The sequence below is a fragment of the Lepidochelys olivacea genome (assembly GCF_965140295.1).
Source record: "Lepidochelys olivacea isolate rLepOli2 genome assembly, chromosome: 6".
Classification (NCBI taxonomy): domain Eukaryota; kingdom Metazoa; phylum Chordata; order Testudines; family Cheloniidae; genus Lepidochelys; species Lepidochelys olivacea.
The window spans coordinates 73,723,182-73,736,522 of record NC_140416.1 but is presented as its reverse complement, the minus strand read 5'-3'; the positions used below and the strand labels follow the sequence as shown (position 1 = coordinate 73,736,522).

Here is a 13,341-nt window from a genome sequence, read left to right as displayed (position 1 = left end):
TTTAGATGAGCAGAAACTTGCATATTAAATGTCAATAAAGTGATAAGGAGAAAAGTTACTTTTCTATTAAAGATTGAGGGCCAGATTTTGGTGTCTGTTACACCAATGTGAAACCAGAATAGTGTCACCGAATTCAACAGTTACTCCAGTATTACACTGGTGTAAATGAGACCAGAATCCGTTCCAACGTTATTTTAAATACCAAAAAAAAAAAAGGAATTATTGTGCATCAAAAGTTTTTTCCAAAAAATGGAGGAAATACATGACCTAGTACAGTTTATTCAGTCTGGCTTTAAAGCTCATGTGTATATGTGTGCACGTCTCATTCACATTATAATAATGTGTGATATTTTGAAGTTTGGCAAAGTCTTTCTGTAAATATTAAAAGGTAAGCAAATGAAACCAAAGTATGAGAAAATGACTTGACAGTATACGGCTTTATTTCACTTGAAAGTTGCTAATGTAGTTTTCCCCAGGTAAATTTGGCAAAAGTTGTGTAAGAAGAGCCATAACTTGCACTTGGGCTCAGTTTTTGGAAGTATTTTCCAAAAACTAAACATACCTTACTGGAGATATTTTACTACAGTAAAATTTGGCATTTTATTGTATTTGACTAACATTACATTTTTGTAACCTAGTATCAGTTTACACTTTCATTTTAGTTATTTCAGAAAATTGTTTAAATGAAAAAGCAATTTTGACAAATATGCTCTTACTCATTAGTGCATAGAATGTGATTATAGAAACACAGTTTTGCCAAATTCTGTTTCTTTGATATCTTGCATTCAGCAGTGGCCAATACTTGATGCTTCAAGCAAAGGTAAAAAACCCATAATAAACATTGCCAACTGTGCAATGGGGTGAAACTGAAATCTTCCTTGTCCCTTGTAGTGATCAGTTTACTGAAGCAGGAAATGCAAGCCCATATCTTGAGATGCATAACTACAAACAGAGATGTTGATCATGAAATAATTCAACCCTCTCCTAAATCCAGTCTTGATGTTTGATTGGATGGTATTCTGAAGCAATTAATTCAATTGGTTGATTAAGAAATGTTTACTTTTATTTTTTCTAAATGTACTAGCCATTCATTTAATTTTGTAAGCTTTTTTGGGGGGGTGGGGTCATGGGACAAGATAGCAAGGAGAATGTTTTTCACACTTGCCTTTCATAATTCTGAATACTTCACATTCCCTCTGACTGCTCATTCTTCAATGCTAAATATTGTTAATTTTTGAAGTTTTGCTTTGCATTAAGTACCACCACATCACTAACAAGTGTTATCGCCCAACTCTTGCCTCTTTCGGTCTTACATTTTGTGCAAATGCACCTTTCTGTCTCTAGAAGTGAATGTGGTGAGTCTTTGCCTGTCCAGCTGGAAGAAAAGGGTCAGGGCTTCTTTGGATCACAAGGGACAGGATAGGGAGATTTACCTAAGTGGAGCCATGAGTTGAAGAGGAAATGGCAGCACCACTGACCCACCATGTACACTGAGAGGAAGGGAAATGGGATATTTATATCCCATGCATTCCAGAAGGCTTCTAGTCATAGGTGCTAGAACTAATGGTGGTATTTCCATTATATACAGGGGGGAAGGATATCTCAGTGGTTTGAGCATTGGCCTGCTAACCCCAGGGTTGTGAGTTCAATCCTTGAGGGGGCCATTTAGGGATCTGGGGCAAAAATTGGGGATTGGCCCTGCTTTGAGCAGGGGGTTGGACTAGATGACATCCTGAGGTCCCTTCCAACCCTGATATTCTATGGTTTACAGTTTTGGTTAAGTGGCTCTCAGCACCCCCACTATAAAAATTGTTACATCACCTCTGCTTCTAGTTCAGTTTTTCATATACTTTCTCCATTCCAATTCTAAGACTGTATAAAAACAGAAGGGTTTTTTTAAACAAATTATTTTACTCACAGATTGAATGCTTAATGCTCTCAATGTTCCATTTCTTTCCACTCTCTTCAAAAAGTGGGAAATAAATCATGAGCGAGAACAGAACTTTGTAAGATGAATTAGGTGTGAACCTTAAACTTTGGGATACCAGGGACAGACAGTAGTGGATAAAATACAAATATGTGTATGTAGCCAAAGCTTCAATGGTGCATGATGAGAGAGACAAAGAATAGGAGAAAAATCCTCTCTTTAAAGGAGAACTGAGGCACCAAGAGATAAAGTGACTTGCCCAAAAGGAAATTTATGGCAGAGCAGGGAACCTCCTAAATCTCAGGCCTTGTCTCCACTAGAAAGAGTTTGCTGATGAGATATGCTATTAGAGCTATACTGGCAAACTCCGTTTGTGGAGATGCAGCTTATAACGACAAAAGAGTTCTTTTGTCATATTTTATACCAGTTTCCCAAAAGGAATAAGCTATACTGGCAAATGGACTTTTTGGCTGATATAATTACATCTACACTTGGACTCCTGTTGGCACAGCTATGTTTGTTGGGTAGTAATATGATTTTTTTTTCTACTCCTGACTGACATAGTTATGGTGGTAAAAATGTTTAGTGTAGATCAGGTGTTAGTCCAGTGTTCTAACCCCAGCCCTAACCATCCCAAGCCCTTCTGACAATGTGTTTAATGTGCCTAAATTTGTATCTGTTCTTCGTTGTAATAAAATAGTTCAGCTTCCAGTCCCATTCAGTAACCGGCCTTTCTTGTTAGATTACCAACAAGGATGCTGAATAGGGTTGCCTGTTGTCCGGTTTTCAATCGGAATGCCTGGTTGAAAAAGGACCCTGGCAGCTACGGTCAGCAATGCTAACAAGACTGTTAAAAGTCCGGTCGGCAGCGCAGTGGGGCTAAAGCAGACTACCTGGCTGCCGTAGCTCCATGCGGCTCCTGGAAACAGCAGCATGTCCCCCCTCCAACTCCTATGTTTGGGGCAGGCAGGGGGCTCTGCACGCTGCCCCCGCCCCAAGCGCTGGTTCCACAGCCCTCAGTGGCCGGCATCTCTGGAAGCTGCTTGAGGTAAGCGCCTCCTGGAACCTGCACCCTGACCCCTCCCGCCCTCCAAACCCCTCGGTCCCAGCCTGGAGTACCCTCCTGCATCCCAGATCCTTCATCCTCAGTCCCACAGCCAGAGCCCTCACACACCCCCTGCACTCCAACCCCCTGCCTCACCCCGGAACCCACACCCCCAGCCCAGAAGCCCCTCCTTCCACACCTCAACCCCATGCCTCAGCCTGGAGCCCCTTCCCATACTCTAGACTCCTTGGCTCTGTCCCCTCAGCCTGGAGCCCCCATCTGCACCCCAAACCCCTTATCCCTGGCTCCAGCCCAGAGTCCTCACTGCCTCTCGCATCCTGACCCACTGCCTCAGTCCAGAGCCCCATCCTGCACCCTGAACATCTCATTTCTGGCCCCACCCCAGAGCCCGCACCTCAAGTGAAAATGAGCAAGTGAGTGAGGGTGGGGAGTGCGCAACAGAGGGAGGGGGGATGGAGTGAGCAGGGGCGAGGCCTTGGAGAAGGGGTGGGGCAGGGCCTTGGAGGAGGGGTCGGGGAAGGGTGTTCGGTTTTGTGCAAGTAGAAAGTTGGCAACCCTAATGCCAAGCATGGCAGTTTTTGTACTGTGGATGCATTTCTATTAGAAACTGACCTGTAATTACCAACTCATGATTATTTGAAGAATCTTCAGGTAGTAACTTTCAACCACTACTGACCTGTGTCTGATGTTCAGCTAGTGGCCTGGTTTATACCTGATTGAAATCCCATGTTATCAATCCTCTGGCCTATCCTTTCTCCCATATTTTCTCTTAAATTATATACCATTTTGTAATATATACAGAATCATGATCAAGGTATGAATACACTCCAACTTTTTCTGTTACCCTTACTGTTTTTAAAAGTCTGTCTACTTAATTGATACTATTCTTTATCTGAAAAGGAAAAATGCAGAAGACAAACTGAAGTCTATATTCAAAAACCAGTCAGAGAACACTTCAACCTCCCTGGTCACTCAGTTTCAGACCTAAAAGTCACAATTCTCCAACAAAAAAAACTTCAAAAACAGACTCCAACAAGAAACTGCAGAATTGGAATTAATTTGCAAACTGGACACTATTAAATTAGGCTTGAATAAAGACCAGAAGTGGATGGGTCATTACACAAAGTAAAAACTATTTCCCCATGCAAATTTTTCCCCTACTGTTACTCACACCTTCTTGTCAACTGTTTGAAATGGGCCATCCTTGATTATCACTACAAAAGTTTTTTTTTCTCCTGCTGATAATAGCCCACCTTGATTGATTAGTCTTGTTACAGTTAGTATGGCAACCCCCATTTTTTTCATGTTCTCTGTGTATATATATATCTTCCTATTGTATTTTCCACTGCATGCATCCGATGAAGTGGGTTTTAGCCCACGAAAGCTTATGCCCAAATAAATTTGTTAGTCTCTAAGATACCACAAGTACTCGGTTTTTTTTCCTCATACAGACTAACATGGCTACCACTCTGAAACCTGAAGTCTATATTGTTGATGTAACATTTTAAAATGATTTCTATTATTTATCTTTGCAGCGTTACATATAAGGGTGGCTGAGAAATATATTCTGGGGATACAATATTTAACTTACATGTTTCTATGTAGTTAATTTCATAAATCTATTTAATTTTACATAACATGTTCTCTGTTATCTTATGGTTCACATATAATATAACCAACTAAGTGTAAACAGCATTTTCTCAGAGTTGTTGGGTTTTTTTTAACTTGGGGCTAATAAGGGATTCTAAATATTTCTGCTACTATATTATAAATTCTGTTTTGCTGAGAAGCAAAACCAATGTCTGAGTATTTGAAGCAGGAGCCATTCTAGATCAAAATCTTTTGATTCATATTATTAATTATTATGCAAAAGTGCCCAGATTAAGAGTCCAAAGAGAAATGGCTGCTGGACTTTTACAGAGACTATATTTAAACATGAAAATAAAAAATTAAATGTGTTTCCTGATACTGGCCATTGAAAATCCCATTTGTTCAACAAGATTAAAATTACAGTATGAAAAAATAACAAAAGACTAAGAAGAGTGCTTGGGAGACTTTATTTATTCATTTATTGTTTCTGAATTTAGAATAGCATATTTTTGGGTAAAAGCAAATAAGTGTGCTGATGCTGAACAAATGCAGCAAAAACCTGAAAACTGCCAAAGTGGAATCTTCAGGTCCCTAACTACCACTAAAACTGTTCAGACAACATCTTTAGTGTATTTAACACCTGTTTGAAGCTCTGCGTATCTTTCTCCTCTAATCCTAACCTCATACTTTTAAAAAATCTAAGCTGTTTTTTCTAGGAAATATTCCTGTGCATAATGCTTTTGAGCACGGGGTTGCATAAGTGTAACTGAAGGCAGAATTTGGCCCTGTGTTTATAACATACCTTTGTGGTTCTGAGATTATCAGAGTTCGATCATATGTGAATGGATAAGTGACTAGCAAATGGAGGGGAATATACTTGCAACTGCTTGTTGTGTAATCAAGAGTTCTTCGAATGATTGTCTCTGTTGTATTCCACTGAGGGTCATGCACGTGCACCCAGAGCTTTTGAAAGTAGTACTCTTTGGTGGTCTGTGAATGCACCCTGTGCCACCTTGTGGTCTTGCCTAAGGCGATAAAGGGCACGGCGGGCCACTAGCGTCTCCAGTTCCTTCTCACCGCCACATAGTCTAAGTCAGAGCTTCTACTTCTAATGTCCTTGTGACGTACTTCCCAAAACTATCTTTAGTGCTGTTCAGAGTTTAGATTTCTTATTTGTTCTGTTTTTGTTTTTTGATTCTTCCCTTCGTACCTGAGTTAGGACTTGGGACACCGCTTCAGCAGTGTTTCCTGCCAAACTTTAAACCCCTCCCCACCTCCAGTATATGCCAGAGATGCTGAGGTTCAAAACCTGTACCTCCTGCCCTCACTCGTTTTCCATCAGCGATAAGCACCAGTGTTGCTTGTGCTGCTTGAGGGAAGCCCACATCGCACCCACTTCACATCCTTTCCTGCCCATACTCAGGAGAACTGGACTCTCCCTTGCAGGAAACAACTTATGGAGATTGCCAGGGGATTGGCATTGGATCCTGGTTGGGGAACCCTCCCTCCCATCCCCATACATCAGCCTGAACAGTCAAAGAGCGCCCCTGCTGTGGAACCTCCGTCAGGCTCTGCTGGTACCAGTGCTAAGGACCCCACACCAGAACTTAGCCATTAACCAAGGAAGCATGCACATAAGCATGGCACCAAGTATCAGAGGGGTAGCCGTGTTAGTCTGTATCCACAAAAACAGCGAGGAGTCCAGTGGCACCTTAAAGACTAACAGATTTATTAGGGCATAAGCTTTCGTGGGTAAAAAAACCCACTTCTTCAGATGCATGTTTTTTTTACCCACGAAAGCTTATTCCACCTCAGTCAACCAATACGTTTACCTACCTTCTTCCCCAATCCTCATGCCTCACTCATTTAGATGTTCGAAGGGCATTGACTTTTTATCTTGAGCGGACAAAGCCCTTTTGGAAATTTCCTTGTCTTTTCATTGCTATAGCGGAGAGAATGAAAAGGCAAGCCATTTCCACCCAGAGAATCTCCAGGTGAGTTTCAGGGTGCATTATGCGCTGCTTATCAATTAGCAGAACCATACCCTTGTGAAGGGCCCATTCCACTAGAGCTCAAGCATCAACTAGAGCTGCACTCCACAGGTGTCCTTCACAGACATATTCAAGGTGGCCATGTGGAGTTCCGTACACACTATGCTCTAGTGCATGATTCTGTGAAAAATAATTCGTTCAGAGCAGCAATCCTCCATTCCATAATCTCCTTGGGCTATCTTCCCACATAGGTACTGCTTGTTAATCAACCTCAGTAGAATACAATAGGGAAGAAAATGAGGTTACTAACCTGTAACTGAAGGTTCTTCGAGATGTGTGGTCCCAATCTTTATTCCAAACCCACCCTCCTTCCCCTCTGCTACGGATTCAACAGCTCTGCAGTAGAGAAGGAACTGTAGACGCTGGTGGCCACACCCTTTATGGCCTTGTGCAAGACCATGAGGCAGCACAGGGCACATGCATGGACCCCCAAACAGTACTACTTTCAAAAGCTCCAGCTCTGGGGGCATAGCATATGTGCATAATCTTCAATGGCATACAGATAGGGACCACACATCTTGAAGAATCTTCAGTTACAGGTAAGTAACCTTGTTTTGTCAGTGTAGCCAACATTTTCCTTTTAAAAAGTATGTTTCACTTTTTTTGACAACTGGTTAATGATATGTTCATACTGAGCTAACAATTTTCTTTTTCTTCCATAGCCTCCAAGACTCTTATAAATAGTATGCTGCGGGACCCTTCTCAGATTCCAGATGGAGTTCTAGCAAATCAGGTCTATCAGGTATTAATCACAGCCATCTTTTTTCAGTGGCAGTGCTGTTCTCTGTCGAGCAGAGTAAAAGATTTTAAACCTCATTTAATTACTGTCATCATAAACTATCACTAAGGTCAGGGTGCACCATAAATGGCAATGCAATATTTGTGAGAAGATCATTTCACTTTTTAATAGCTTGCTTTTATAGTGAATAAAAAGCATGCAATTTTTGTTTTCTGTGATTATATCCGAACAGCCTTTGATAACCTTTTTGAGGCAAAGTAATTACTGTTTTTAGCATACTGTTTAACTGTAATAGATTTGTAGTTGACCATCACTATACTACTACTCTTATTTGTCTGCAGTGTACTGTGAATGACTGTTGTTATGGACCACTGGTGGACTGCATCAAACAGTATCCTTTCCCATAAAATTTTAGGTGCACAATTGACGAGCTTAGACTCTGTGGAGGAGATATGTCTAGCTTTAACCTGACATAAAGTTCCACTTCACAAAACACATTTCATACTCCTCTATTTTACATTCAATCAAGTAGAGGGTCACTGCAGTCCTTTCTCTTATGCCGTTTAACTAAAATCAGATAGGCCAAGGGAAGTTATCAGTTCAGAGGCTGTACATACATATGCTTATTTGAAACCCTCTTGTTTTTGGTGAGATGAAATCATATTGTGATTCATATAAAGCCATTAAAGTGCCACTGTCCAGTATTGCAATATTCTTAACTAATTTGATGTTTCCTTTGGATTTTTTGAAGTGCTTTTCAAGTTCTGATTTAAATTTTAAATGCTGTATCTGACATTCCCGTGCAGCTCTTTTCTCCTCTTCTTCAAGGAAAGTAGGGCATAAGGTATAGGAAATAAAACTATTTTTGAAAGTGGGAGAGAGTGTCGGAGGTATCTCCACAATGAGCAGAGTACTGTGGAGGAAGAGTCAGCTCTCAGTGGTTGCAGCAGACTGGGGATTCTATACAGGCCTGAATAGATGAGGATGAAGGATTGTATTGGGAAGGTGCCACTCTTGTGCAGATTCACTGACCCAAAAGCACTTTATTGGGCATAAAGGGTTGCTGATCTATTTCAGCCCATGGTTGGAAGAGAAACCTTCAGTTTGTGGCCTTGTATCCAGTCTGCAGGATGGTGAGTGGATTTCCTCCCCTTAGTCCTAGAGAGTTCTCTGTACAAATTTCAATAAGGTTTTGGAGGAGGTGAGAATTTCACCCTGTATTAGGAGGGAAGGGGAGCCACGATGGTTCCCAGCAGTTAAACATGGAGAAAAAATGTATTCACTGTTCATACGTATTAAAGGAGATATTTCTTCTTACACCCCCAATACACTTTGCAGTCATAGTGTTTGCATTTCCTGAAAAAAAATTGCCTCATTTCCTGCCACTTTTTTCCTCAGATTTACTTTGTGTGGTATATAGTAAGGGCCCAATCCTGCTCCCATTAACTTTAATGAAAGCATGTTTGGGTCAAATTCTATTTGTATGGTATATTCTTTGAGGTTCACTGTAACATTAAGTACAATTATACATAGGTGTATTCATTAAACATCATCCTATCTTTTAAAGGATCATTAATCATAAGGTCTGTTAAATTAGGTACATGAGGTTGTATTCTTTTTATGAAGAATCTGAATAGATGCTTCTGAGCTGTAAAAACTAACTTTATTTTATAAAAATGGTGCATTATACTGCATATCTCTGCTTTATATTAAATTGTTAAGAAATAGTGCATTTTTCTGTAATCTGTAGTGTGTTTTTCCCCCCGCATTTCAAATCAGCTTGCACAAAAAATGATGGCATTATTAGGAAACATAAAAAGTTTGTCAACTGAAGATTGTTACAGTAAAGTTTGGTGATATTTAGCTGTGTGAATGCATTATCTGAGAGTGTATGTTGCTGAATTAGATGCTAATTTTAAGGCACATGAAATAGTTAAAAATCAATTTAAAGTTAAGGTTTTAAAAGCATAATGTCTTCTGAAGGATTGCATATTGATTTTAAATATAACTATCTAATTATATATGCATGGACTAAAGTATGAAGTCTACCTCTTTGTAAATGCCAGGAGGCTATTTTTCAGTAATAGTTCAGATGCTTACGGGAAACTAGGCTGTTGGATTGCATGAGCAGAAAATGGCTTGTGAGGTTATTTAAAAGTTTTGCCCCATGGTCACTGCTATTCATCAATAATAGGTATTATTATAGACTAAGGCTAAGTGTTTCTGCTTATGGTGCATTATCAATTCTGTTTGCAGTATTTGTCTTATATTTTTGCCATCATTCATTTTCCTTTTTTGGTTCTGTCACTGCCAGTATAGTTTAATGTAGTACATGCTTTCAATTGGTAGAGACAATGCTGTATATATGTAAAGTGATTCCTTATGATTGGCTTTTTTGCAGTTCAGCAGTTAGTGCTGGTAAAAGTTAGAGTAATTAATTATAATGGTGGTAAATTCTGCAGTTTATCACTTTGTATAAGATATCCTAAACAAATTATGAATTGTAGTTGTTTTTAAGTTTCATTTACAGATTCTCCTTTACAAAATTTCCAATCAACTAGAACTTTGAAGTGCTAGATTTTACCCCGAGCAAAGAGACTGGAGACATCTAAAGTTGTGACCTTGTACTTTTTAGTGATAATACCAAGTACAGATCAATGGGCTGTCTGTGGAATCAGAAGGATTGGAGACACTACACTGAAATATTTTATTTCACCTTGTGAGAAATACTGATTTTTCATATAACTGAAAATCAATTAAAAGGCTGTTTTGGTATAGTGAGATACACCAGATGGTTTCAGAGTATATCTTTAAGTGTAAAAAGTTTCAGTATTTAAAGAACAAAATCTTAAATTGTTCAATTATTATCCAATTTATTGTGGTTTATGACTTAGGCAAAACTCCCATTGACTTCAGTTAGAGTCTTGAGTACAAAGCCAAAGATCAGGCCCAAAATTTCCAGCTATAAAGGCACTCATTTTAGTCTCACGCTTTGCTCTTTTGGAGAAGAAAATGGAAGCAAGATAAAGTACTACTCTTGGTTATATTGAAGAAAGTTGTTTATGATGATACCTGCCTTTTGTCATTTGTGTGAGGTATTTTTTTTTTTATTTTATTTCTACTTAAAGACTAGTATAAATTTTCAAAACTGACTGGTGATTTTGGGTGCCTCCGTTTTTGTGTACCCAACTTGACACACCATAAAGGGCCTTGGTTTTTAAAAAGCACTAAGTACAAATCACTGGTCACTCCTGATGATGTGGGGCATTATATTCTAGCTGTAACAGTGTTCTGAATTTAGTTTCATTCCAAACATATAGCACTTTTTCCTTAACTTAAATCCATCAGTGCTATTGGGCATGAGCATGAAGTCCTGCTGCGAGAAATGCTGCTGGAGAAAAATCTCTCTTTCTTAGGTAAGAATCTATAGTATCTAACCTATGATACGTTAGCTTCAAAGATCTCAGTGACTGTTTACTTAAGGGGAAAAAAAAAAGACCTCAACACATGCTGTATTATGTAAAGGAAGAGTAAAAAATGGTTGATGCTGTACATGTTATCTTTTATTGATTTAGAACTGAGCAGGAACTCAGTTACCTAATACCCTATATATACAGCACATGCACAGGCTTGCAATTAATATTTTATAGAATAAGTAGCTGAAAAAAATGCTTTAATATCTGCTGCAGTATTACTTTTGGTGTCATGAGATATTAGCCATAATCTAGGCCATATGAGACTTAGAAGGAAGGATAAGAAATATTAGTTGCAAAATGCTTTATGTATTAAAGAACTGCCAGAAGAGTTCACTTGTTTATCTGTAAGTGCGGTTTCTGATATTTTTGAACTAATGCGCTGAATCTTTCCACCTTTCCATCTTTCAAGTCATTTTAAGAATTTATTTTGGAAAATGTTCACTTAGATATTAGAAGATGATTTAATTTTCTATCTGTTAAAAAGTATTAAACATGGTACAGTAATATTAATTATAGTGGTTAGCATTTAAAGAATTATCTTATCGTGATAATAAATTATGATAGTTTCTTATATCTGGAATTCCTTCTGTGGTGACATTATATCAAAATAAGACAGCTGCAACCTAGTTCTATAGTAAAATGTTGTATTCTTCAAAGAGATTTCTTATGTAGAAAGATAATACAACACATGTATTAGTTTCACCTAACACTAATACCTCTTTTGAACAAATAATGTCCTAACTTTTACAAAAAGGAACAGAAAATAGCTTAATTGATAAATAGTAAGTATTATGGATTTATCCAAAAGCAAGTCATGCCAGATTTAGTTTCTTTCTGTGGTAGGATAACAATTAGTAGTAGATAAAGGAATAGTAATAGTAGATACAGGAATTTCTTAGGACATAGTGTATCAATTTTAGTAAGCCATGTAGTATGGTTTCATATAACATAAACTTAGGGAAATTAAAGAAATGTGGGTTATGTGACTTTAGTGCAGTGGTTCCCAAACTTTAACAACCTGTGAACCCCTTTCACTAAAATGTTATGTCTCGCAAACCCCCTCCTAAATACCCCCTCTGCGTATTTCCAGGGATTTTCTCCTTTACCAGATTATAAATTACAAAAGCAGTGATCTTGGAAATATAAAATTTGTTTTTATGACATGCTTATTACACACTATTTATTATTAATTATTATTTATCATTACAGTATTTTTATTACATTATGAAAACAGCAACATTCTTCCAAGATCTCACTTTCGTAGCTTGTATCACTTTGAATAAGCCTGTTATAAGACAAGGCTCCTATGTTTCATCAAGGAGTATCAGATGTGAAACAGCATGAAGGTATTTAAGAAGCCAACTCAGAGTTCCTCCTACACAAGCATTCAGGTCTTGAACAGCCCAGGCAAACAATGCACTTACAACAAAGCTTAAACTTGTTCTTCATAATAATTTTAAAAACAATATTAGCTGCCTATTTAATTTTAAAAACAGCAAAAAATATCCAACTCCCTTTCCATTTCTTATAAGGAGTCTTAAGTTTAAATCTCCTCATGTGATAGAAATGCTTGCTTTGATCTGCTTAGTTCTTGGAAGTCCAGGGGCTCCGGGCTGCTGGCCTCATGCTGCCCGGAGTTCCTAGGGACAGCTCTTTCCACAATTAGGGAATTTTTCCCTGAGAACCCCCAGTAGCATTTTGCGAACCCCAGTTTGGGAACTACTGCTCTAGTGGAACATGAAACTTACAATGTTTTTAAAATCAAACGTAGGAACTTAGTGGTTTGGGTCTGGAAAGGCTCAGTACTAATTTTGGCTCTGGCTTGTAATTACTGTAGTATTAGTAGTAATAATACTAATTATTAATAATAAAAACAAATAGAAACATCTTACAAGTGACATTAAAGACAGGGTATGGAAAAAAGGTTGTTCATAACTGACAAAGTCAAGAAGTACTGGGGAGTAAATATACTATTTTAGATTATATTGGTACTGTATTTCCAGGATGTTAGATGTTTCCAGTTTTATGTAAAAGACAAGATGGTGCTACTTTTCATACTTGTGTATAAAGCCGCTTTTTTTTTAAGACTCTTTACTAAATGATCATTTCAGTGACTCTTCCATTTTTTTACATTTCTCTTGTATGACTTAAAAAATGTATACTGCTTTTTTTAACTTGTTTGGTGGTACCAATAGGCAAGTGAGTCCTATATTTTTAAGTACCAGTATTTGTATTAACAATTTGAAGGATGAAATGAAGAGTATATGGGTTGTGTATATTCATGGATGAGTAGAATAGGTGAAGAAATCACGAGCAGTTGAGAAATAATTAAAATACAGCACAATATTGGCATATTAAACAATGAACTGAAATCAGTAGAATAAGATTAAATCATTATATGCAAATATAGAGCCAAAGGATTACTGGCCAGACAGTAATTATTAAAGAGAAGGACTTGATCATTTTAAATTGATAAACTGGATAATGCTATG

General features: G+C 38.1%; 1 protein-coding gene across 9 annotated transcripts in view; it reads left to right on the top strand.

Moving 5' to 3' along the window:
- The window catches only part of CDIN1 (CDAN1 interacting nuclease 1), a 255,758-nt gene that overhangs the window by 70,021 nt on the left and 172,396 nt on the right, over positions 1–13,341 (top strand). For all 9 annotated transcript variants that reach the window (XM_084631995.1, XM_084631996.1, XM_084631990.1 and 6 more), the window contains 3 exons: positions 7,297–7,376; positions 7,715–7,764; positions 10,722–10,789. In XM_084631995.1, coding sequence (XP_084488121.1) covers positions 7,297–7,376; positions 7,715–7,764; positions 10,722–10,789 — 198 coding nt within the window. The remainder of the gene's footprint in view (positions 1–7,296; positions 7,377–7,714; positions 7,765–10,721; positions 10,790–13,341) is intronic.